Source organism: Nicrophorus vespilloides, unplaced genomic scaffold, assembly GCF_001412225.1.
Source record: "Nicrophorus vespilloides isolate i.1.1-1 unplaced genomic scaffold, Nicve_v1.0, whole genome shotgun sequence".
Taxonomy (NCBI): Eukaryota; Metazoa; Arthropoda; class Insecta; order Coleoptera; family Silphidae; genus Nicrophorus; species Nicrophorus vespilloides.
The window spans coordinates 35,947-62,006 of record NW_017098835.1 but is presented as its reverse complement, the minus strand read 5'-3'; the positions used below and the strand labels follow the sequence as shown (position 1 = coordinate 62,006).

At 39.4% G+C, this 26,060-nt stretch overlaps 2 protein-coding genes across 2 annotated transcripts; one reads left to right on the top strand and one right to left on the bottom strand.

Moving 5' to 3' along the window:
• The first annotated feature begins 452 nt into the window (after positions 1–452).
• Positions 453–3,268, top strand: LOC108563318. Its single transcript, XM_017921958.1, has 4 exons — positions 453–1,523; positions 2,251–2,388; positions 2,445–2,685; positions 2,741–3,268. The coding sequence occupies exons 1-4, from the start codon at positions 500–502 to the stop codon at positions 2,883–2,885; spliced, it is 1,548 nt and encodes a 515-aa protein (XP_017777447.1). The 5' UTR covers positions 453–499; the 3' UTR covers positions 2,886–3,268.
• Positions 3,269–3,677: 409 nt separating this feature from the next.
• Positions 3,678–24,316, bottom strand: LOC108563325 (low-density lipoprotein receptor-related protein 1). Its single transcript, XM_017921966.1, has 12 exons — positions 23,776–24,316; positions 17,619–18,245; positions 16,735–17,553; positions 15,751–16,683; positions 15,177–15,698; positions 13,415–15,121; positions 7,592–13,150; positions 6,897–7,530; positions 5,611–6,815; positions 5,271–5,551; positions 3,912–5,210; positions 3,678–3,848 (listed from the first exon to the last, which is right to left on the bottom strand). Exons 1-12 carry the CDS (start codon positions 23,858–23,860, stop codon positions 3,723–3,725), a joined length of 13,797 nt encoding a protein of 4,598 aa, XP_017777455.1. The 5' UTR covers positions 23,861–24,316; the 3' UTR covers positions 3,678–3,722.
• Between the last annotated feature and the right edge of the window lie 1,744 nt (positions 24,317–26,060).

Sequence of the window (26,060 nt, the reverse complement as noted above, 5' to 3'; positions counted from 1 at the left end):
CGCAAGATTTTTCTCAATGCTGTTGGAAGTTTTAAATCCTGTTTTCTTTTACGTGCGATAATGTTAATAAGTAGAGGAAATGATGTGTATAAATTCCACATTATCATCAATAAAATTCTTACACAATTTGATCACTAATTCGTTTGTAATTATGCTAATTCCATATTTTCAAGGTAACAATGAACAAACGAAAACAAACAAACAAATGCGATGTATACACATTAGTGCAGCAAGAAGATGATTCGGCCTCAAAGCGAGTGCGATTGCCCAAAAAATCTGTGTGGAATGTTAATCGAAATGCCAAAGGTTGCGTGCTCGATGGATGTTCCGAACGTTGAATTCGGGTTTGGGCCCGGAACGGCGCTCGTATTTTATTATTTTGAAGGAAGGTGAGGGATGCGATGAGTTGAGATGAGAGAGAACAGGTTTAAAGGCATCTAATTATATATATACGATGCGACGGTGATTTCTTGCAGTTTGTGCGCGGAAAGTGAATGAGATGGAATTGCCGGAGAGCAAGCAGGATGAGGCGGAAGAAGTTAAGAAGCGGACTTTCTGGAAGATGAGCGCCGGGGAGAAGTTTAAACATCTGAGGGAGGTGATCACGGTGGAGCCGATGCTCGCTTTATACATAATCGCGACGGCGATCTGCATTACGTCTATTTATAGTCTGGAGATTGAGAAAGGGTGCAAGGCCGATGGAAATTTCACGGACGAAGTTTGCGATGCGATCCTCGAAGGAATGGTCAAAAACTACACGACGGAATACAAGAAGGTTCAAGTGGTGATCACGGATATGAAGACCTGGAATACTCCGTTTCAGAGCGCCGTGCCTATCATCTTAGTGATCTTCTTGGGATCCTACAGCGATCGTCACAAGGTGCGGAAACCCTTGATGATCATCCCGATTATCGGAGAAGTCTTCGCTTGCATCAGTCTCCTAATAAGCGTCTTCTTCATGCGGGAACTACCGCTTTGGGTGAACGGTATTTGCCAGACTGTAATCCCTTCATTCTTCGGTGGTCAACCGATCCTGATCATGGCTCTTTACACGTACATAGCTGATATAAGCACGATGGAAATGCGTACCGTGAGGATCGGTATTGTTCAAATTGTTTTGAGCGTGAGCGTGCCCTTGGCCCAATCTCTCAGCGGAATTCTCTACGAATTTGTAGGATACTACGGGGTCTTCACTTTGGCCCTGATTCTGTACGCCTGTGCCGTTCTCTACGGAATATTTTTCATCAAAGAAAAGAGGGAATCCAAACTTGAATTCAAGAAGGACTGCCTCGTCGATATGTTCAATCCCACGCACGTTCTGCAAACGTTAAATTTACTCGTGAAGAAGAGTCCGAACTTTAACAGAACCAACATCATTTTGCTGATGACCGTCTCGTTTTTGATCAGCGGATATTTAAGCGGCGAAGGGTCTTTAGCTAATCTGTACTTCCTCGAAACCTTCAGCTTGACCTCTGTTGGTTTCGGATACTTCCTTACCGTTAATTTTTGCGTACATTTAGCAGGTAACAATTATATTAATACAATTAAATCACAAACACTTAAATCAAACAGACAAAAATTCCAATCACATTAAATATTTTAGAAAATTTCTTAACATTTAGATGTCAAGGTTGCAAAAAAAAGTAAAAGTATTCACAAATACAATAATTTCTCATAATAATATTGCTTATTCTTAAAGCAAATAAAATTTCAATAATAAATAAAACAAATTCAATAACAACTCATCAAATTCTTAGTAACTAATAAATAACAATGCAATAATTCTTTACTTCTAAGAATTATATAAATAATCTAATTATCATTGAAATTGGTAATCTCACGAGGTCAAAGAAATAGTCTTTGATAAATTTAGATAACTGATTTTTTTTTATCAGCATTATTTTTAACATGTAATGATTAATATACGTGAGCGAAAAAGTGGATCATTTCGCTTCTTTATTTTTTTCTTCTTCTAAATTTAAAGAGTTGACATTAATCTTAATCACAAAGAATGCGTATTAATAGAGTGGAAGTCGACAAACTCACTTTCTCCCAATTAAAAACAGAATTTTAAAGGCTGTTCTTGCATCAAACACTTTTTTTATATTATTTATGTTCAATAGTCAAATAAAAATATATTTTAGTTATTTCTTAAACACTTAGTTTCAATAATAATTAAAGATTTTATACAAATCTAACTTAATTACATAAATTTGTTGATAAAAATGATCCAATTCCGTTTTATTTTAGGTGTTATTGTTGGAGTTCCTTTATTTACGAAACTATTGAAATTCACCGACTACGGCATCATAATCTTTAGCATAGTCGATAAGATGATCACTGTGGTGATATACGCTTTGGTGAAGACGATGACCGCAATTTACATCGGTAAATCGAACAAATAAAAGCTGTGGGCATTTTTCAAAGAAACCTCTCGATTCCAGGCACAGCCGTGAGCTTCTTCATAAGCTTGTACGTCGTAGGAATGAGATCCTTAGCAACAAAAGTCGTCACCGACGATGATTTAGGTAAAGCCCAATCGCTCTTCACGTTGTGCGAAACCTTAGGTGCTGTCATCATCTTACCGATCTTCACGAAGTCCTACCAATACACGCTAGAGTATTTCCCAGCGTCCTTTTTCTTAATGGGATTCTGCATGTACTTAGTGTGTCTGGTAATTATAATGTAAGGTGATCGTAATAAGTAAAAGTTGAAGAAACTAACGAAAGTGAAATTTCAGCTTTATGTATATAATGAATAGAAAGGAAAGCGCAGCCCCGAAGGACGAGGAAAAGTCTAATCAAATGCAAATGTCCGAAAACGTCGGAAAAGGATACGAGAACAGCGGCCTCGAATTAGACGAAAATAATATGACGCACATATAAAGGAAATGAATGTAAATTGTGTACATATGTATTTAAATGGTAATTTTAAACTGTTACTTAATGTAAATTATATGGAAATGAATTACCTAGATTTAAGTTTTAAATAACAAATGTATGGTATTAATGATGGTGCAACGAAGAAGGTGGATTTATTTGATTTATTAGTTCTCAGTTAACACAATACGTCAATTAATTTATTCATCGTTTAAAAATAAAACACGTAAAGTGATATTAATACAATAATTAATAATCGTATGTATATATAAAAAAGTCTTATGTGTAAATATAATCAAATTTGAGCAAAAAACGTACAAATTTACAACCACAAATCACAACTATTTTTTCTTCCTTTCTCGTTAGTATATTCATCCGAGATGAATCCTCTTTGTATATATATATATATATATATATTTATTTATAAATATGTGTCTATCATATTATTGGCACATACAAGACGAAAAAAGTATTTACATAAAAATATATTTATTAGTATTTTATTTCATATTAATATCATTTTTTTTAAAAAATCAGTCACTCGATTTGTTTTCATTCTTGGACGCATATCAAATGTTTGTATTTTTTTTTATTCGAGGGAGGGAGGGCGCTCATTTTCTTTTCTTCTTTTCTTCCGGGTGGCAAGAATTCGTCAAAGATTGTAAGAAGAAAAGTAGAGGTAAAAGATAGAGAGAAACATGGAAAAACCTACTCTTACATTATATCTAAATTACGACGTAAAAAAAACATAAAGAAACAAATGGCACATTTCACAGCAAACATTCTCTTGATTTAAAAAAATAAAGAAAGTTAAAATATGATAAAACTGATATGTAAACCATTCTATTGCTCTTGGATTGTCGGAGGGATGTCTTCGGTGGATTGCTGCAGCAAGCCGGTCTTTTCGTCTTTAGCGCTGCTCGTTCCGTTGTAGACCGTTTCGTAAACGGGGTTCAGGAAATTGTTGGGCTACGAAAGATTACAAGTTATTTATATTTACTGTTGTTTGAGACAATTTCTTGATCCTATTACCTTGTCAGCGTCTAAAGAGAAGGGTTCCGCGTCTCTCTCTTGATACATTGGGTTATTGAAATCGCTCTCTTGAAGGATTTCGTGAGCAAATGGTCTTCGCTGTCTGCGAATGATGTAGTGCACGAGAACAGCGAGAAGAATTAAAACGAAGATAGGGGTGAGGGTGTACGTGAAGATCTTCCAAACGTGCGTGTCGCCGGTTTTCTTCATTGCCGTTTCTTCGCGATTGTCGCACTGGGAACCGCTGAAGTTCGGAGGACATGTGCATTTCGGAGCGTCCTCAACGATGTTGCAGATGCCACCATTCTTGCAGAAGAATCTGCACTTGATGGGATAATCGCATAACTCTCCCGTCCACTCGTTCGTGCAGTGACAGATAGGAGTCATATAAACACCACCTGTCTGACAAATTCCGTCGTTCTTGCAGCGATCCTTGCAAACGTTATTGTTTCCAATGTAATTATCGCAGGTTTCTCCGCCCCAAGTATCAGGACACTTGCATATATTCATTCCGCCTACGGTAACGCATTCTCCGCCGTTTCTGCAGTTGCAGCCTTCCTCCGAAGCGCACCCTGCCGGAGGCGAAGATCCTTTGCAGAGATTAGTCTCGCATTTGCGACCTCCGAAGAGAGGTGGGCACACGCACTCTGGTTGTTTATTGCTGATCTTACAGGTTCCACCGTTCTTGCAAACGAGACCGGTGCACGCGTACTGCTGGCATTTATTCCCAGAATATCCCGGTTCGCATTGGCACGCAGGACCTACCCTTGGTCTTATAACACACGTTCCGTGATCGCCGCAATCGTGGTCCTTGCAGTCGGACACTTCGCAATTCGGACCGCGGTAACCGGCAGGGCATACGCAGTATTCCTTACCGTCCTGTCGCGAGCAGACGCCACCGTTCGAGCAGGTGTGATTCCAGCAATGCTGGCATCTGAACCCGGAGAATCCCGGTTTACAATCGCAGGAAGCGATTCCCAATCTCGCACTGTAGCATGTACCATTATTGTAGCAGCGATCCGTGCAGAGATCCACCGCAGTTTCGCATAGTTCTCCCGTCCACTGAGGTGGACAAATACACTTAAACGGAGCGACTCCATCCGGTCCTTTAGCCGACAGAAGATCCGAGTAGCACATACCTTTGTTGCGACAGAACTGTGAGCAACGATAGTGTTCACAATGAGGTCCACTGTATTGTGCGGGACAAATGCATTTCGGTCCAGTCGCGGATAATTGGCAAGTGCCTAAATTGCAGTTCAAAGTGCAATTGGGAGCATTGGAGTTGATAACGACGCAACTCTATAAAAATAATAAGATATTAATATAACTACTAACCATATGTGAAAATGGAATACTAACATTGTTGTCTTGAAGAAGGTAACCATCCGGACAAACGCACGTTGTTCCTTCCGGTTGCAGCAAGCAAAACTGTGTTGAGCCGCAAGCATTCTGACACGGATTCGTTAAATACTTCTGCTTCTGCTCTTGAATGATCAAAATATCGGCAAGTCTAGGTAGTTCTTGAGCCAAATGCGAAGAGTTGCCACGTCCGAATTTGTTCATACGCAAAACATTGTGAGATTGATGCGTGGTGAAATAAACGAAATCTTCAAAAACGTCCAGTTTGTACGGTCTTTCACCTGCAAATTGTTAAATTATTAAGAATTATAATAATTGAATAATAATAACGCAAACTTACTTAAAGCTAAGCGTTTGGCAATTTGTCGATCGCTTCCATCGAACTTGGCCGATTCGATTACTGATGCTTTAGGATCGGACCAGTAGATACGTTCTGCTGGATGGTCTATGGCTAATCCGCTTGGCCAGAGCAAATCTGTTAGGCGAAGAGTTTTCCTGAAGTTACCATCCATGTGTGACGATTCTATCCTAGGTATTAAACCCCAATCTGTCCAGAACAACAGTCCTTGATGAGGAGCCACTACGATATCGCGCGGTTGCTGTATTTCACCAGAAACCAACGTGTAAACGCGCGATCCATCCAGAGAACAAACCAAAATCCTGCTAGAATCTGTGATGTATAATCTCTTCGCAACCCAATCTACCGCAAGACCTCGAGGATCTTTAAGACTCTTCAGAATGATCTTGATGTCGCTATCGCGCGTCGACCTGCTTGAACCATCCAGAATCATCAGTTGCGTACTCTGCACCTGCTTATTGTGATGATCCGTCCAGAAAGCTGTTATCTGCTTGGACTGATATAGTATATCAACGGCATCAAGTTTGTAATTCGGACCTGACCCAACCTTCTGTTTGTTGAATTGACTTGTCGATCCGGAAACGTAAGGAGAAATCAATCTCAATTCGGCTTCCACAACGACGACCAAATTAGCAGCGTGTCCGGTAGCTTGACAACCTCCATCTCTGGACGGTTGAAAACCTGATATGCATTTGCATATGTGGCTACCGTTCTTCCTCTCGAAGCATTGCTGAGAGCAAAGCCCGTAATGGCAGATTGAATTGTTGCAGTCCACCTCGTCTGAGCCATCGCCGCAATCGTTTTCTCCATCGCAGCGAAGTTTCTCGTCGATGCACTTAAAGTTGCTGCATCGGAATTGATGAAGAGGACAAACGCCTAGGACTTTGCAGGTGAGGGATTCTTCGTCGCTGGAATCGCCGCATTGATCGATTCCGTCACATAGCAAAGACATCGGGATGCATTTGTTGTTCCTGCATCTCAAACGACCGGGAGGACAAGCCAAGCTCTCGCACATCTCAATTTTCTCATCAGAACCATCTTCGCAGTCCATTTGTCCATCGCACCTCCATTCTTCGTTGATGCACAGTCCACTTTCACACTTGAAACCGTTATCGGGGCATCGATCGCTACAGTTTACTTCATCGGAACCGTCTACACAATCCATGTCACCATCGCACTTCCAATAGCTAAAAAATACAAATTATAATTATGTTATTTCATAAATTTAACTGACTAGATAATTATTATTTATTTTTTAAATTACTTACTTTGATATGCAATAATGTGGATTTTGGCATTGGAATTCTAGACTTCCGCATTTCGTGAAGCAATCCTCTTCATCGCTTTTGTCCTCACATTGGAATTCCCCGTCGCAAATTTGATTTCCCCTAATACATTTACCATCTCCGCACCGGAACTCGCTTTCAGAGCAATTCCTCGGCTTACATCCGATTTCATCCGAACCATCGACGCAATCAGAAACGTAATCGCATCTCCATCTACCCGGAATACATCGATTCGTGTTGCACTTAAAGTAGGTCGGTTCACAGGTGTGGAAATCTGCTAATTTACATGATGGAGGTTCGTCCTCGTTCTCCGAGCAATCTGAATCGCCGTCGCATTTCCAGGACATCGGGATGCACCGTCCGGAATTACATCTGAAGTTGTCCGGAGAGCATGTACGGTTTTTACAAGTCTCAGGTTCATCTGAATTATCGCCGCAATCGTTGTCCAAGTCACAGACCCAAACCTCGGTGATACACATGTCGTTGTCGCACTTGAAGTTACGCGGAGGACATTTCGATGGTGGACAACCTTCCTCGTCCTCTCCCAGTGGACAATGTTTTATTTTGTCGCATCTTTGATCTCCAGGTATGCAGCGAGGAGACACGGTCGAATTTCCTAAATTAAATACAATTATATTAATAATAAATAAAAATTATAAAAAATAAATATAAATTACCTTTACATCTAAATTGCTTATCGAGGCACGTATAATTTTTGCAATTCTTCTCGTCGCTGTTATCCTTGCAGTTGTTTTTACCATCGCACAGATTCGATGGATGAATGCATTCACCGTTGTCGCATTGGTACTCTCCTGGTGAGCATTTGAAGACGGGACAATCTTCCGGTTCATCGCTGCCGTCGCCGCAGTCGTCCTGCGTATCGCATTTCCACCAAAACGGTATGCACTTGTATGTTGTCTTACATTCGAAGTGTGCCGATGTGCAATTCGAAATGCAACTCTTTCCGTCCACATCCAAGATATAATTTTCCGGACAAGCGCAGGTATAACGTTCCTTATTCGGTGCTAATAAGCACAGAGCTGAACAGTTTGCGTTCAGGCAAGGATTATCAGTCTGAGGTTGCCTTAAAGGATGAACGACCCTCAAATCCATCGGTCTGTGAATAGTTGTTAACACAGTTTTGCAATCATTTCCATGGTACTTGTGACATCTCTCGATGGACTTAGTCTCCCAGTCGGTCCAGTACACGTAATTTTCCCAAACTGCGATTGCGAAGACGTGATGCAATTGCAGTTCAGCATTTTTTATTCTCTTAGCAATGATGCGAATGTTTTTCCCATCGAAATCGGATACGGCGATGTAATCTTCACGTGCATCCGCCCAGAAGAGTTCTTCAGTGTCGAAAGCGATTGTTAAAGCGTTTGGCCATCCCAAGCTCGAATTAGCGTCGAGCAGAATGGATGGATTGGAGCCGTCCATTCCTGCTTTGCCGATGTGAACATCAGAGCCCCAATCCGACCAATACATGTATCCCCTGATGGGATCGACCGCCACGGCTCTGGGTTCTTGAAGACCGGAAGATATCAACACTTTTCTAAATTTCCCGTCGAGCGTGGAAACTTCGATCGTATCTAAGCCCTTGTCCGCCCAGTATAGATTCTTTCCGACCCAATCAACAGCCAGACCATCAGGATTCTGCAGTGTGGCAGAATGAAGGAGAACGGTGTTGTTTTGGACGGTACCGTTGCACAATTTCTTGATGTGACTGCTGATGGGAGAAACATCTGACCAGAAGATGCACTTTGATTCCCAGTCGTAATCAACAGCTACAGCATTTGATAAATTATGCCTCAGTAATGTTGAATGACCGTTCAAATTCAATTCTCGTATGTAATACTTATTGGCAAGCAACAACTTTGGAGTCACATCACTATCGGCGTGGCAGGAAGATCTGTCCGATAGAAGGGTGTAATTTTGAACGCAGCTGCAAATGTATGATCCTAAGGTGTTTCTGCAAACCTGACTGCAAGGCTTCTCCAAGCACTCATTAACATCGTCGCACAGCGACTTGTCTTTTACGCTGACTTTGTAACCATCGACACAAGCGCATTCGTATCCAACTGGTTTTTCTATGCATTTCTGAGAGCAAGGACTGACCGCCGTCTCACATTCGTTTATGTGACATTTACTTTCATCGCTGTAATCTCCACAATCATCCTGACCATTACATAAAAGAGTCTCGTTAATGCAAATTCCATTATTGCAATGGAAGCAATCCTTATCCAATACAGGCGTTGCGTTTGGACAATTCTCCTCGTCGCTATTGTCTCCACAATTGTCTGTTCCATCGCATCTGAAGATTTCCAAGATGCATTTCAATGAGGTGCACATAAATTCTCCAGAGTAACACTCATGCTCGCACGATGAAGGCTCATCACTTTTATCGCTGCAATCAAAATCTCCATCGCAGTAATACATTTTTGAAATGCACGATCGATCTGCGCATTGGTACTGGTTATTATCGCATGTAGAAGGTCTGCATCCCTGATTCAAGTGTTCATCAGCACCATCAGTGCAATCCTCCTTTCCATCGCAGATCCAATTCATCGGTATGCAACGACCGGTCGAGTTGCAACGGAACTCCGAAGAATCGCATTCCCTCTTCAAACAATGCTCAGTTTCATCCGAGTAATCAGCGCAATCCGGATGACCGTCGCACTGCCAATCGAGAGGAATGCATACGTTATCCTTGCACTTAAATTGGTCGTCCATACATTGCTCTTGGCAACCTCTCTCATCGGATCCATCCTCGCAATCCGGCTGTCCGTTGCATCTAAAACTACCGGGAATGCAAAGACCGTTCCCGCAACTAAACTGATTCCCTTTACAACTTTTGCAGTTCAATTCGTCCGAACTTAATGCAGCCAGATAGGAATCCTTGCAATCGGCGTGTCCGTCGCATTTCTTCGATAAACTTATGCACTTTCCGTTTGAACAACGGAATTCCAAATCGGTGCACACCCTGTTCGTGCAATTCTGTTCATCCGAGTTGTCCCAACAGTCGTTCTCGCCATCGCAGATCCACTCCGGTCTAATACAAGCTGTAGTATATTTGCAATTGATTAACGTTAAACAATCCACTGGCTTACACCCAATCTCATCGCTAGCATCGTCTTGACAATCGGGGTCCAAATCGCATTTGAATCTATTCAATATGCACTGACCGTTTCCGCATCTGAAATGCGTTTCTTCATTGCAAGTGCAGTTCATTTCGTCGCTGGAATCACCGCAATCGTCGATATTATTGCAAGTCAAGTTGAAGGGTATGCAGCGTTTGTTCAAGCATTGGAACATGTGAGGGCAATTCCTGTTGCTACAATAGCCTGCATCTTCGTCGGAGCTATCGGCGCAATGCGCGGTACCATCGCAAGTTAACACAAATGGAATGCAACCCCCATCGGAGCAACGAAAGGAATCATCTCTGCAACTCGTGGCAATAACGCAAGTTTTTCCATCCTCGGATATAGTCTTTCCATCGTCGCAACTGCACACTGCTTGACCGGAAGCCGAAAGACTGCAGAACTCTTCGCAGCCTCCATTAGCAATGCTGCAAGAATTCGAAAAGCAATCATCTGTATCATTGGCGACCGCAATTATTCCCATCGGTCTTTTAACGTCTCTCCTCAACCAAGTAACATCCTGTCCCGTCAATTTGTCGGCTCTTAAAACGGCGCGCAACATCCAATCGGTCCAATAAATTAGATTACCATAAACTGCTAACGCGAATGGATGTTGAGGCATAACTTTGGCAAGAACAACCCTATTAGTTCCGTCGTATTCGCATCTTTCGATCTTATCCAAACGAGCGTCACTCCAATACAGCTTCTGAGCTTTATGATCTAAAGTCAATCCATTGGGCATTCGAATATCCGTCGTTATTATAAATTCCTTATAGAAACCGCTGAGTAAGGCGCGTTCTATGCTCGGCTCAGCGGAATTCCAATTGGTCCAATACAAACGTCCTCCGCAGCTGTCCACAGCAATACCCCTAGGTTTATCACGAGTACTAAACTTAATCACAACTTCAACTTGAGTCGCATTCAAACCATCCACCGTTAAATTCACTTTGCTAATGCTAGGATTATTATTACAAGTCCAATAAAGAGCGTTATTAATTTGCTCGTAAGCTAAACCTTCCACAGAACCTTGTCTTTCAACAATAACAGCATGACCGCTCCCATTGAAATAAACAGTATTTATCAATCCGTGCTGAATATCGGAATAGAATATCCTCTGCTGTTTGTAATTGAACGTTAAACCGATGGCATTACGCATGAAGCACGAATTTTTGATACTCGGGAACGGAGCGTTCAATTCTCCAGCATCCGTCATGTGTATAGAATCAATGCTGCTGACCTTCGAAAACATCACGAAACTATCGTACTCCTGGCAAGACTTTCCATCAGGAGCCAAATTACCATTGGAACAAGCACAATTCGGATGCGTTCCATTGAAAAGACATAGCTGCTCGCAATCTCCATTATTCTTCGCGCAAGCATTCTTACCCATCTGTCGCCGGTTCGAAAATATCTGTATATCTTTCAAAGAATCTCCGGCTTGTCTCAGCAACACTTTGTAACTTTCCAAATTGTTTATATTAGCAGATTTGATGCTTCCCCTATCGTGCGTCGAATCCACCCAGTACAATGTATCGTCCAAAAGCGTCAAAGCCACCGGGTATTCAAGCGAATCGTTTAAGAGCACTTCGTGATCGGTGCCGTTGTAGCTGATCCGCTCGATTGTTTTACTGGCAGAGTCGCAGAAGTAAATGAATTTCCTCTCCAAATCCAAAGCAACGTCTTTTATATCGCTGTTGGTGCCGTTGATGAGCACCATTCGATTCGAACCGTCCAAAGTGGCCTTCTCAAGTTTGTTTCCTCCGGCCCATACCATGATTCCGGATAACGGATCAACGGCTATGAAATTAAGCCTTCCCACGTCATCAGAAAGCACGACGTACCTCGAAGAACCATTCATTCTGGCGACTTCAATCACCCCGTGTTTGGGATCGCTCCAATATATATTTTTGGCAGACCAATCTATCGCCATTCCAGTCAAACAATCCACTCCAACAGATTCAATTCCTTCCGATTGTTCGACAATAGTTTTACGCAGTGTTCCATCTCTGTTAATGCTGGTGAGCACTCCGTGATCGCTGTCTCCCCAAACGATCTTATTTTCACTCGCCAAAAAATCTATCACACTTGCCATGGATACTCTCGAGATGGGACCAAGTACTTCGGAGGTGTTGCTACCGTTCAGAGGTAATCCTCGAATCTCCCAATTTAGGGAATAAAACAGGAAGTCTTCGTATCCCAAACAACCCCTACGTTCCCTGACGTCGATATAAAATCCTGTAGCACATTTACATGTATATCCGTTGGCCGACATCGGCAAGCAGAGATGTTGACAACCTCCCTTGTTCTTCCCGCAAGGATGTTCTCCAACTTGTTCGGACGGATCGTAAATTCTCAAAGCCAACACCCCGGTGCTGTTCCTCAAGAAAGTGTCATTGGCTCCGGTCGTTTTATGAGCGGACCTCACCGACTGATCATCATCATCAGCATAATAGATGAGATTCTTGTAAACTGTAGCCGCAGCAATACTGCTCTTATTTAAAACCAATTTAACGGATTCACGAGAAGTCAAATTTAGGAAAAATATCTCGAAGTCACTAACATAATACAGCCTGTCCAATTCATGATCATAACTCAAACTCTTCGTGGCCATAGTCATATTGTAAATAAGCACTTCGCGTTTGCTGCCATCCATTGCGCTCGTTTCAATTTCGGAGTAATTTTCGAAAAGTGATATCCAGAAAAGCCTTCCGTTTTTAGGATCAGCAGCTAAGCTAACTATGCTAACCTGATCGATCAAAACCGAGCTCAATTCCCCATCCAAGTTGCACACTAATATACCGGATGGTGAGCCGACGAACAGTAATCCTGCAAGCCAATCGACGGCCAAACCGGATGGATGTTCGATGCCTGTGTCGATGAGAGTCTGCGATGGGCCTATTGTTAAACCTGATCGTTTAATCTCGTTGGTTTGAGAATCTATCCAATAGAGAGTATTGTTCGAGGCGAGATATTCTATTTGATTGGGGCTTAACACTTGCGGTATGCTAATGGTTGGAATTGTATGGTAATCCGGTTGCTCCAAATCGACTCCCCTAATCTCGTTCGTCCTTGCAATCAGCAAAACTCTTTCATTCACTGAAACAAATTATAACTATACAATTTAAAAGTAATTTTCAAATAATCTAAACTTTATTATTCAAAAAACACATTCTTGGCAATAGTGGTTGATTGAGTTAACTTGTCAAAGAGCATAAAAATAAATTGTATAATAAAAATTAATTAAAGTTTTGAGATGTGAGTATGCATGCATTCTATACTGATAAGAAGTTCATCGGTTCACATTTCATTGAACATAAAATACAATTTGCTTCGAATGTAAATGTTTATATTTCAACTTACCGACGCATGTTCTATTATCGGAATTCAGTCGCATGACGTGAGGACAATCGCATCTGTATTCCCCTTCGATGTGGAGCAGACAGAGATGAGAGCATCCGCCGTTGTTGGTGCCGCAAGGATTTCCCGTTCCTCTCGGCTGACGACTCGGATGCAGAATTTGAATATCAAAGGGTTGCGTTAAGGTTTTCTGCAACAGGAAAACGTTGCTGCCATTCCATTTGTTAGCCCTGACCACGCTGTTCGTCCTCCAATCGGTCCAATACACGTTATTCTCAAAAATGTTGATGGCGAAAGGATGCGACAACATGTCGTGATGCGACATCACCACCCGATGATCGTGTCCATCGTAATCGACGGTATGAATGGAATCCGACAAAGCGTCAATCCAGTAGATTCTTCTTGGGATGTAATCCAAGGTCAATCCGTTGGGCCACAATCCGCGTGCAACCAAATCCACGCGAACCACCACCGATCGGTTCAGACCTGCTAAAGAGCAACGTTCGATTCTCGGTGCGGATTTGGCCCAATCCGTCCAGAAGAGCCATCCATCCCTCGGATCCAAAGCCACAGCTCTTGGACTCTCCATGTCTCCTGCGACCAACGTTCTGCGGAAGCTACCATTCAGACGGGCCACTTCGATCTGATCCAAATTGCTTTCCACCCAGTACAAATTTTCTCCGATCCAATCCACTGCCAATCCCTCAGCCGTAGCTAAACCGCTCTGAACGACTGGCTCTATATTGCTCAAAGAGTTACCAACTAAAGTGCCTCTATAAATTTTATCATCGATTACATCAGTCCAGAAGATCATATCAGTATCATTCGTATGGAAGAAATCCAGAGCTATAGTATTCTTCAAACTGGAAAGGAACGATTTCACGTTGAACGTATGCAAGTCGACTCCCTTAATTTCGTGCCGATTGCTGAAAATTACGTAGGGTACTCTACTATCCAAACTTTTGCAGCTGAAACCATCGCTCTCCAATGCGTAACCTGGCAGACAACTACATTTATATTGACCACCTCTAGTCTCGCAAGTTTGTGAGCAAACACCCCAACTATCGCAAGGATGCGTCTGCAAGCAATTTACTTTATCAGACTGCAGATGCAAAGGTTGAGGACACGAGCAAACAATCCCTTCTGGAGCATTGTGGCAATGATGCGAACACTCCATGCTGTGCTCACACAACTTTTCACTACACCGTAAACCCTCATCGGATCCGTCAACACAATCAATCCTATCATCGCAAAGTTGTTTAACATCAATACATTTGGTCTTGTTATCACAGTAACGCGAAGGATGCGCGCACATTAACCCATCAATCGGAGGCTTAACTGTCGTAGAATTATGCAGATGTTCGCAGTTCTTCTCGTCCGAACCATCGACGCAGTCCACATTTCCATCGCAATAGAAAATCTTCGGTATGCATTCCAGAGTCTCGCAAGCAAATTCATTCTTCTCACAGATCGGCTTATAAATGTCGCATTGCATCTCATCAGATCCATCCGCGCAGTCCTTGATTTTATCGCATTTTTTACTCAGCGGCAGACACGTATCGTTGCAAGGAATTGAAATTGTTAAATTGCATTTACAATTTATCTCGTCGGAAGCGTCCATGCAATCGTCGATTCCATTGCAAAACAAATCCGATGATATGCATCGATTGTTGGCGCACGTGAATTCGGTTATATCGCACTTGGGGACTTCTGCAAATAAATAAATATAATATTTACATTTCATTTAATATTACTTTCAAATTACCGCAGTTCTCTTCGTCGGTTTTATCATCGGATCCGCAATCGAAAGCACCGTCGCATATCCAGGACTTGTGGATACATCTTCTGGTAACGTTGCAGATGACTTCGTCCGATGCGCAAGCTGTCGGACAATTCTTTGGATCCTCATCGGTGCCGTCTTTGCAATCTTTATCGCCATCGCACAACCAGCTCTTAGAAATGCATAGGTATTTATCGCATCTGAACTGGACTTCGTTGCAAAGGATGTCCCGACACGGACCGCCCTCTGCCATACTTTCATCTGACCCATCGCCGCAATCGTCCGTCCCGTCGCACACGTATAATTCGGTGATGCATTTTGCAGTTGATTTGCATTCGAAGTAATGATCCGGGCATAACGAAGGCATCGTATAGTTCAACGATTTAGTGCAGCTCTTCCCACCAGGCGCCAACTCGAAACCATCCGAGCAACCGCATACCACGGTATTAGGAATGGTCAGACAAAGCTCCTCGCATCCAAAGTTATTGTTCTTGCAGTCGTTCGTACCTAAAAATCAATACAGTAAATAACACCAAAATAAATCATTTTGAAGAAATACCTGTTTGCGATTTAGCTCCAAATATCTTTATCTGCGACAAGGACGATTTGAAATTGTAGATTAAATTTGACGTTTTATTCATTAAATCATAATTGAATATTTTACCACTTGAGTACTCAAAATAAAAGAATGACTTATTCCAAAAGTTTACGCTGTGGATGTAGTGCTTGTCGCTGAACGTTATAGTTTTTCGATTCTTCCCGTTATAATCGAGACTTTCGATAGTGTTCGACGTTCCATCGGACCAATAGACCACTTTGTTTTCTGCATCTATCGATAAACCGCTGGGCCAACTGACTTCGATGTTGATGAAGACTTTTCTATTGCTTCCATTCATCCAAGCACTTTCGATCGAACCGCTTACCGAATCTGTTGGTGGCCAAACGGTCCAATACATAATGCCGCGTTTCGGGTCTAAGGCTATAGACATTGGATTCTTAGATCTATCCACGATTAAGGTCCGCTTCAGTTTCGTATTCTTCATGCTGACCACACTTATGGAATGATATCCTTCATCCGTCCAATATAAATTTCTTGCCATCCAATCATACGCTAATCCGTTACACTTATCCAATCCCGTATCCACAATAACCGTCTTTTCACCACCTTCTATCATAGCTTTTTCTATCCCCGTACCGTCCGCATAGAATATAGACCTTGTATTCACGTCCACTTCGATCGCTGTCGGTTTTGTCAATCTCGTTATGGGAATCATCGTTTCTGAACCGTCCATCAAATCAAGACCCTTAATAATAGCAGGTTTTCTTCTTGCCACCACGACAAAAGATGGAGGAGTCTGCACAACGCACTGTCCCTTATCAATTAGTTTGTAGCCTGCAGCGCAAATGCACGTCGGAGTCGCGACATTGCGATTCCAATTCGGCACGCAAATATGTTGACATCCACCATTGTTGGTTTTACACGAATGCGCAACTGAAACAACAAATAATTAATTATGATCCAAGAGCCGATGGAATATATTACCTTCTGGTTGCCTCTGTCGATGGAAAATATGTAAATTGAATGGACGTGAGATGTTGCTGACAATTTTGTTGAACGAAGAGTTTTTCTTGTCGTAACGCCAAACTGTATGGTTGTACCAAGAAGACGTAAATAGTTTGTTCTCGAAATAAACGATGTCGTAAAGATTTATCACAGGAGATCCCTTCTCGATTGTTCTTCTATTTTTACCATCGTAATCGATTTTCTCGACGTGATCCAGGTACGTATCTACCCAGTATATATGACTGGTGGCGAAATCGCAGGAAACTCCGTACGGATAAACAATCTTTTGTGTTACGAGCGGCTTCCGTTCCGTACCATCCATTTTGCTCCTTTCCAGCATCGCAGGTGAGTGTCCCCATTTCGTGAAGAACATGTAACCGCGTAGAGGATCGAGAGCCAAAGATCTGGGTTTCATCAGATCGCTGTCCATCAGGATGTTGCATTTTTTCAAGTCGTTCGTGCACAGAAAGAACATGTCGCGAGTGTCGTCCAGAAAGTACCAGTTATTCGTCACCCAATCAAGGGCCATCTGATGTATGAGATCAACTTCCGGGAAGATGGAGGGCGCATCCAACGTCCATCTCTGATTCAGGTCATCGATATTCGAGCAGACCAAAAAGGATTTGCTCACGTTATGGTGCACGTAGCAGACGGAACGATTCCTGTGGGAGAACTCCAGGGCGTTGCTGTTCAGGAGATTTATCGTAGAGTTTCCAGGGAACGGACGTCCGTCCAACGTGACCCTTTTTATCATTGAAAGAGTCGAAATTAGGAGAGACGGAGGTTCGGAAACCGGAACTGGAAATACAGTTACAAAATATGTTGAAAACAATTAGAAATAAGTTATTTCTTTGAATTCTTACCATTAACTGCGATGCATTCGTTATCAGTCTTCTGGTATCCTGGGACGCAATCGCATTTGAAGGATCCCAGAGTATTCGTGCAGAGTTGATCGCAGGATTTCTCCAATTCGCATTCATCCGCATCCACGCATTTACTTCCCTCTGGTCTGTAGCCTTTGGTGCAATAACACTTTGGACCATCAAGGGTTACCTTGCATTTATATTCGCATGGGAAATTGGCGACGTCGCATTGTGTCGTGTTACGACACTGGTCCCATTCGTCGCTGTTATCAGGACAATCTCCTTTGCCATCGCAGAACACTTCTAATGGACGGCATTCGTTGTTCTTGTTGCAGCGGCCTTCGTTCCAAGAGCACGTCCTGTGCACGCACATCTTCGGATCTTCATCGGAACTATCCTGGCCATAGGTAGGCGATACTCCGCAATCCAATTCTTCGTCACAGACGAACCCTTGCGACAAACACTTGTGCGTGTACGTGCATTGAAATTGTCCTGGACTGCAAGAAGTGATGTTCTGACACTGCATCTCATCTTTGCCATCGTCGCAATCCCATTGCGAATCGCACACCCAATGCAACGGGATGCACTTTCCTTCATTACATTTGAATGAGTCTTTTTCACATTTCACTAGAAACACATAAAACAATTATACAAATATATGCAGCTAATTAATCTAAATATAAATGAAATTGAAAATTTCAATACAGTACAACTTCAAGAGAAAAAAAAACAGATACTTCTGATCAACTTAATATAATTAAGTAATTAATTTGTGATACAATTGATGCGATTGTGTTATTTTATGGGAAATGCTTTTAAAGAGTGTAACTATTATAGCAATGAGTCATTAGCTTTTAAGTGGTAAATGGTTAAAGACAGGTGATTCATTTAGAACGAAATGAGCTAATCAATTTAAAAGAACTAATAGACTCAAGATATTTAACGAAGGATTTTGGTTTTTGTGAAGCGATTACGGTTTACGTTATCAAACGTATTCGGAAATGTAAACCATTTTACGACACTTCCGCAGCGCGAAAATGTGGCTAAGTAAAAATAGAAGGAAACGACGAATGCATTTTATTTATATCCATCTACGCGCGTTGAAAACACATTTTTGCAAGAATCATAGACGATCCGTTGGAAGCTTGAAAACCGTGGCGGGCGGTGATCCACACGTTCAGCGTGTCTCAGTTTCCATTCAGGATTATTGCCCGACGACCTGAAAACCCGTTCTCCTCTCATCGACACTCCACCTTCTCCTTCGCCACCACCAAAGAACCAATTTAATTCTCTCTCGTTCTTTGTTCCTTTTCCATATCATTATTATTCTCGTCCAGTTTATTCCTTCGGCGCAGCAGCAGCAGCGCCTACTTAGAATACGTCCTTGCAGCAAAGTCTTGAATTGCCTTGTGCGAGCCAACAAACCGCAAACGCGACGGTATTTATTTCCAATTTCGATTTCAACCGCGAATTTCGACTTGGCATTCATGTGTTCCGCATTCGATTCTTAACTACTTTTTGTAAATTCGAGGTGGACTTCATTCGAATATTTTTAAATAATATAGTTAATGATTATTTTTGTTTTGTTCTTTTGGCGGAAAACATGGATTACAAGTCAAAGACACGATGATCGAAACAACACGTTTCAAAAGTTTCTTAGATGAGAAAAAAAGAAATAATAATAGCAGATGGTTTGATGTCTGAACATGTGTGTTGATGAGAGAAGAAGCTTCAGCATCAAAACATGATACGAAATCTTACTAAATTATAACGAATTTCAAAAGAAAACAATAATTATTATTCACCAAACGAAATTTAACATTTAAACTTCATTACGAGGAAAACAATTATTAAGATAAATAATAATTTCGTCTTTTCTGTTCCGGCGAATTTGCTTTATCGAAGACATTCTTAGAAGAACTCATAATGTATGCTCGTTACAAGCGTTCGTTTACCATTTATATTTACGACTTTGCATCGACGGCCTTTTGCAAGCGATAAACAACGTTCGAATAATGTAAAACAAGAGGTCCAGTTTAACTTAATGGCCGAGTCACGTCGTTTAATGTGAATCCATCAAAAGCCCTGCTTCCTTCTTTCTTTTTTTCGCTCACCGCAAATTTGCATACAATTTAACATATATTTACGTCTTGTTATGATGGTCGGAATATCATTTTTTTTTTGATACATTATTTATTTACTTCTTTGTCTGTACAACAAGTGCTCATACTCGAGCGGAAACCAGATAAATAATCGCGCGTCTCGTCGCTCGTTCATTATTCAATAAACAAATGTAAGTCTGTTCGTACGGAGAAGATATCGTTGTTGATTTTTACCAATTACTCAATTGACTCTTATAAATTCACTCAATGAAACTTATAATTAAATCCAATTATAATTAATTTAATTGGAAGGAATTTTATAATGACGACATTAAAATATAAATAAAGTAGATTTTAATTCGATTTAAACAATGAAATTATAATTTATACGAAAATCAATTATTCTTTAATCCATGTCATTATAACATGAACATAAACATTAATAAGTTGTCATTTTTCAAGTGGAAATATCATTACTGTCTACTCATTTTCACAGTAATTCAATTTTCAGTGGTTCAGAGAAGCAGTTAATCTTTAAAGTACGTTATTGCAACACGAAGTTGAAAAATAATAATGTGTCATTATCAAAGAGGAATGATTATCAATGTTTACTCATTTCTTCGAATTATTTTCCATATTAATTTGCACAGCTGCATCGTTAAATCATTATTACTTTACTCAACAAACTATACGAACAAAAAAAGAACTTTATAAACATTTACGTAACAAACATACATAGTTGTAATTATAAGAAAGGAATTACATAAATCGATGAAAAGAATGAGTTAAAAATTAGCAATTTTTATAGATTTTAATGAATATTTGTATAACATAATGCAAGTAATCAATTATTTTAGTCCACAAACATCTAAATTCTTTACATTTATAATAATTACTCTTAGTGCATTTGGAAATGAAATAGGTAAGATCTTAATATCAATTAAGAACTATAATTCACTCATTTTACACCTATAATAGTGAATTTCTATTCATATTTGGAAGAATATTAAAGATTTTAAGTATTTTATACACAATAAATAGGAAGAAGTTAAACATTGTTATTACAACGTTTATTCCTTGTGATTATTGGGAAGAATATGTTAAATAAATATGTACTAGTCCACTAATTCCTGAATTGTTTACCAACTCTTATGTGGAAATCTTGATGCGTTACCGTATTGAAAACATAACTGCGTTTTGCATCGTTCCACGAAAATCTTGGCTAGTGAACATTATTGCTGTGTGTATTCGGGTTTTCCTGCCGTTCACCCGAGCTATTCGCGTTCATCCTATTAGCTTGTATATTTCAGTTTATTGGCAGTGGAAAACTGGTATGCAAGCAGCAAGCAGAGGCACTCGAACCAATTCTTACTTCCACACCGCCGCGCTGCTCTCTCATCCCGCGAACGCCTCTTGGCACGAGACGCAACTCTCCAAATCACCGAAGAAACATTTTCCTCGCATCATCGCTCCCTTTTATAATGTGTGTGTGTTTATATTACACCATCATTGTTCGAGGCTGTATATGTATTACCATCGCAAACTAGATGGAAGCTTGTTGCTTCCTTTATAGGAGAGAGTATATACATTTTAACTAGGAAAAGTCACGCCACTCGAGCGCTTCATGCAAAAACATCGATAACTTCAATTTGCAAGCATCCATTAGATTTACAAAATCCCTAATCGTTTAATTACAATAGACGCAAATAAATTATCCAATTAATGCAACTAATTACGACTATTTACAAGCTGTAAATTACATGTATAATAAACATATATTGAAGGATGTTGATGGATCTATCTATGTTAACTTTTTGAAATTGGGAGCGAACAAACAACGACTTTATGAAGTTTATAGACTGAAAAATTGCAGAGTAAACTTATTATTTGCGTTACCTATACACACACACACTATATACACACTTAAAGCTAACAGTATTTGTGTGTTGTTAACATAAGCAAACATCGAAAAACCGTTCTGTAATTTATATTCATATTTAATAATTTAAATGCTTTTCACTAAAATCTCAAATTATAGGAGATTTGATTAGATTGTAGACGAAACATTTTAAGCAAACACAATAGTAAATATAGTAGCAGTATTTGTTTACCTTTAGTTCTTGTTAATTTTATGTGTTTATTAAAACTGTTCTTTAAACAAATCTTAATCTTATTATGCGAACACCAATACATGAAATTTCAATTTACGTTCCTTAACTTTGTTAAATAATCAAAAGCAGAAAAAATCGTTCAATAACTTCTATTTAGGTGTGAATTAAATACAATTCGTTTTCATTATCAAAAAATTAATCGGATATTACAAAATAATCAGATTATATAAGAAAATAAACTTGTTTTTCAATATCATCAATTACAAATGATTAAAATTACAGAAGTAAACTGTTTATGCTAATCGAAGTAAATATAATTTATCATCGTTATTAATAATAACTGATCGTTAATTGTAACACTTCAGATAAATCTCGAAATTATTTCTTTCTTCGATTAATTTAAAATAATAAATTTATAAAATAATCAATGGAAATTGCTTTTCTTATATTCTTATAATTTTTTCTCTCTCTCTCAGCACTGTGATTTATCATCGCTGTGGTAATTTATCATCGTCGTCCAGAAGACGGGGGCATCCACATAAATTACCATTTCAAATTACGCAGATACTAATCACGCTCATCCTCCGAGTTGAACAGTTTTTACTAATTAGGAGGAATCGTTTTTTTATGCATTGTATTTCCACGATCGCGCGAATAATTACGCTGAGAAAACACGTCTCTTCGGTGATCTATTCCGATCATCGGACTAAAAATAAACTTTGTTTATATTTACATGAAGATTAGACAATGTTTCATGGAAACGTGATCATCGTTCCAAGCGATCATTAAAGCAAACGAGTCTCAAATCTAAGCAATAGCAATAATTTTGCAATTTAAATTATGTCTTTTTAAAATAATTACTATGTTGTAATTTGAAAAAAAAATAGTTTAATAAACTTGCTCAAGTTGTTTGGAAATGTACGAACTTTCCTAAACTTTACATAAAGCTTGACAAATTATTTTTCATTTCAAACTTTGTATATCTTCAAATTATCAAATATCTTTCGCTATGAGGATAATCAAATAAATTTCAAAGTACTGTTCTTTTAGGATTTTTTTAAATACGTTTGCCAGTTTTGAAATTAGTTAAGAGAACGTTGTTGCAGATTGTTGTTTTATTCAAGGTTTCAACTCAATGTCAACGGGGGGAATGAATGATGGTAATTCTCATGTACTTCCTAGGAAGCGGACACAATTTCTTGTAGAAATTGTTAACTGAAGAAGGAATCCTTGTTGCATGTGAACGAAAAAAGAAAACGAAATAATTTGTACGATAATTGAGCGTGTAATAGAAACGTCCGTGCAATTAAGATTGAATGCATTCGAAGTGTGTAATGGGTTTCCGGCTCGCCGACTAATTAATATTAATTAAGTTTGAATTTCGAAGAAGCCAATTGACCAAAGTGGTCTTCGCATTAGTGGACATCAAATGAATCGTTGCGCAATTCCGCGAAGATTTTTCTATTGTTAGTATAAAATTTTTCGTTTGCCGGCTGCAGAGGAACTCAACAAGTTGTACGTAAAGCGGATCCAATAAACAAATAATGATGATGATGATTGCTATCGTTCGGAGGAGGGCAAAAGGCCAATTGAATTTTATTTATTCAATCGCGACGGTCGTGCATCACAAAAGGAAACACTTGTAAAGTTTAATTGTGGCGAATGCAATGCTTCAATCAATTCAATATGCATATTCGCATTCGCAGACGAACACACACGCACTGCTCAACCTGTTAATTATTTATTTATTTATGAGTGGATGGACGTAGTATGAATGAAGATTAACAACATCCTAGGTTTAAAATTGTGTGTGTGAGTGTGTGTATATCATCAATAACCTTTCATCCTCGGCAGATAATCGCTCCTGAGATTAAGGGAATAACATATATTTCAATTTTGAAAGAGAGCTCGATGAGCGATAGTAATTGGATTCTTCCTAAATACCTGTTTCATGTAAGGGTCTGTCCTCCTGCAGGGTCCAGGCCGAATTCAAAATACACAGGAGTATCACGTCCGCCCGCAATTTCATTGCGTTAACAAGCTCATGAAAACGCTCAGCATGCAAATATAACTATAAACATAATTTAGTAGTCCATCCACGGCACAAAGGCAGCAGCCCCACCGGCGAATCGCGATTTTTTTTTCTCTCGTCAGAGTACAAGTCCTTTCTTCTATGCCGGCTTTAGATGATGAACTGATGCTGTTGTTGTTGTTTTGATGTAGCTTCTTGCGAGAGGAGATGATGGTACTGAGGTTGCGAAAGACAATATGTATTTGATCTTCCAATTGAACTATTCGATTATTACGCTGCAAAAACAAACTAAGTCCTCCGCGTTACAATATACACATGTCAGATTCTGCACTCCACTTGGTCGGCCGCTCCGCTAGAGCAAAATGCATCCAATCCCCACGAGCGAAAGCTATGAATTGGAATCGGGAATGAATGGGACGGATGCCTGCTCTCGGCCAAAGAAGAGCATCGCCACTACAAGAAATGTTAAAAGCAACTGTTGGTACTGTTTATCGATTTTATTACCCTTCGGACCATTTCAACAACGCTTCGTTGATCGTAGGCCTTCATCGAGAGTTATTCTTAGTCCTACCCAATTTCTCCTACGCGATTATCCTTCGCTTTGTTGCACTTCGAATTTTGCAAATTTCGCATTATCCGCGACTACGTGGACGCAACCAGTCGAACAACCGTGTATCAATGGTCAACTATAATAAAGTTTTCAAACTTTTTTCCCCTTTCCAATTAAGAAATTTTATCATTCTGGCTCAAAATAAATCACCTTAAATTAAGTTTTCAAACTTCTTTTCACTAAAAAAAATATTTAACTAACAATTTACTATTAGATACTTCCATCGACTAAAAACAATTAAAAATTATCTTATTTGAATACGTTTTTCCTTTCATATTATAAGTTTTCACCAATAATTGCTCAAATAATAAAAATTCCTTTTTACCTACTTTAAATACGGTTTTCAGCTCATTCGTTTAGTTTTCATCTATCTAGAATGGAAAGTTTTCTTTCAGAAAAAAGGGTAAAGCCGTAAATCTGGATACTTCTAAGCACATGTTTTTACTTCAAGCATTATTATTATGATGTCATAAACGTCGGAACTTTTTCCATTCTAACAAACTTCTTAGAAAACTTTCATTCATAAAAAATGTTAGAAAATTTATTTCAAACATTTCTGAATAATGTAATAAAATAAAAAAAAATATACTTCAATTAAAAATATTAATTACACATCTATTACTCCATTACTTGGCAAGTGTCGAGTCGCGTAATTTTGCTATTACTATAAATCATGAATGAATATTAGAAAAAAGCATTATTTAATAATTGCACCTCAACTGTATGAATTAGATTTTTTTCCATTACAACTACAACTTTATTAAATTTATGAATGGAAATTCTTGATTTAACTAAAAAAAAGTGTAGTTTTTGAATTTAAATGTGCTTCAATCGATTAAAAAAATTTACCATTTTATAAATTTGAATAACGTTTTGTGAATGAATTAATGAATTAAATAATAATAATTGCTATTGAATTATCATTGTTATTTTAGTTATTGTATAATTAAAGAAAACTGTTGCTAAGTGACAAATATTTCATTGTTGTTATAGTAATTAACTACAACATAACAATTGTAACCATGGATTTGTATGCTGGCCAGCTCATATTCAAATCGATCAAGTCATTTACCTGTGTAATAGAATAACAGTTCTCAAGGTTTCGTTCGATCAATCAATTTCGATAAGCTCGAGGAAAGATTGTGCGAAGTGTGTTTAATAAATCGTATTTATAGATCACGTTGTTGATATATCCATTTGCTGGAATCATTTATACGTGACTTGGAAGAAAACCAAAATTCACCATTCAATAAACAAACCAAAAAAAAAAATGTATTTCAATCACAGATGTTGAAGAGTAAAACGAGAGAAGAAAGAAACTTGCGTTTCGCAAATGTTTATTCAGGTTTATCGAATAATATATCGCAGTGCGCTTCTAAATATAAAAAGAAAAAACAAACACTTTGCTCATTGAAACACGTGTACGCGTGTAATAATGCATCATTTTATTGTTCTATATAAGTATTGCCTACGTCTCATTCCGTCTCTGAACGCACAACCGTTATTATTTCACCTTTGGCCGAAGTCGAATTAACCCTGATCACCCAAAACGAAAGTCCTTAAGAAACGTGCCAATAAATTCGAAAT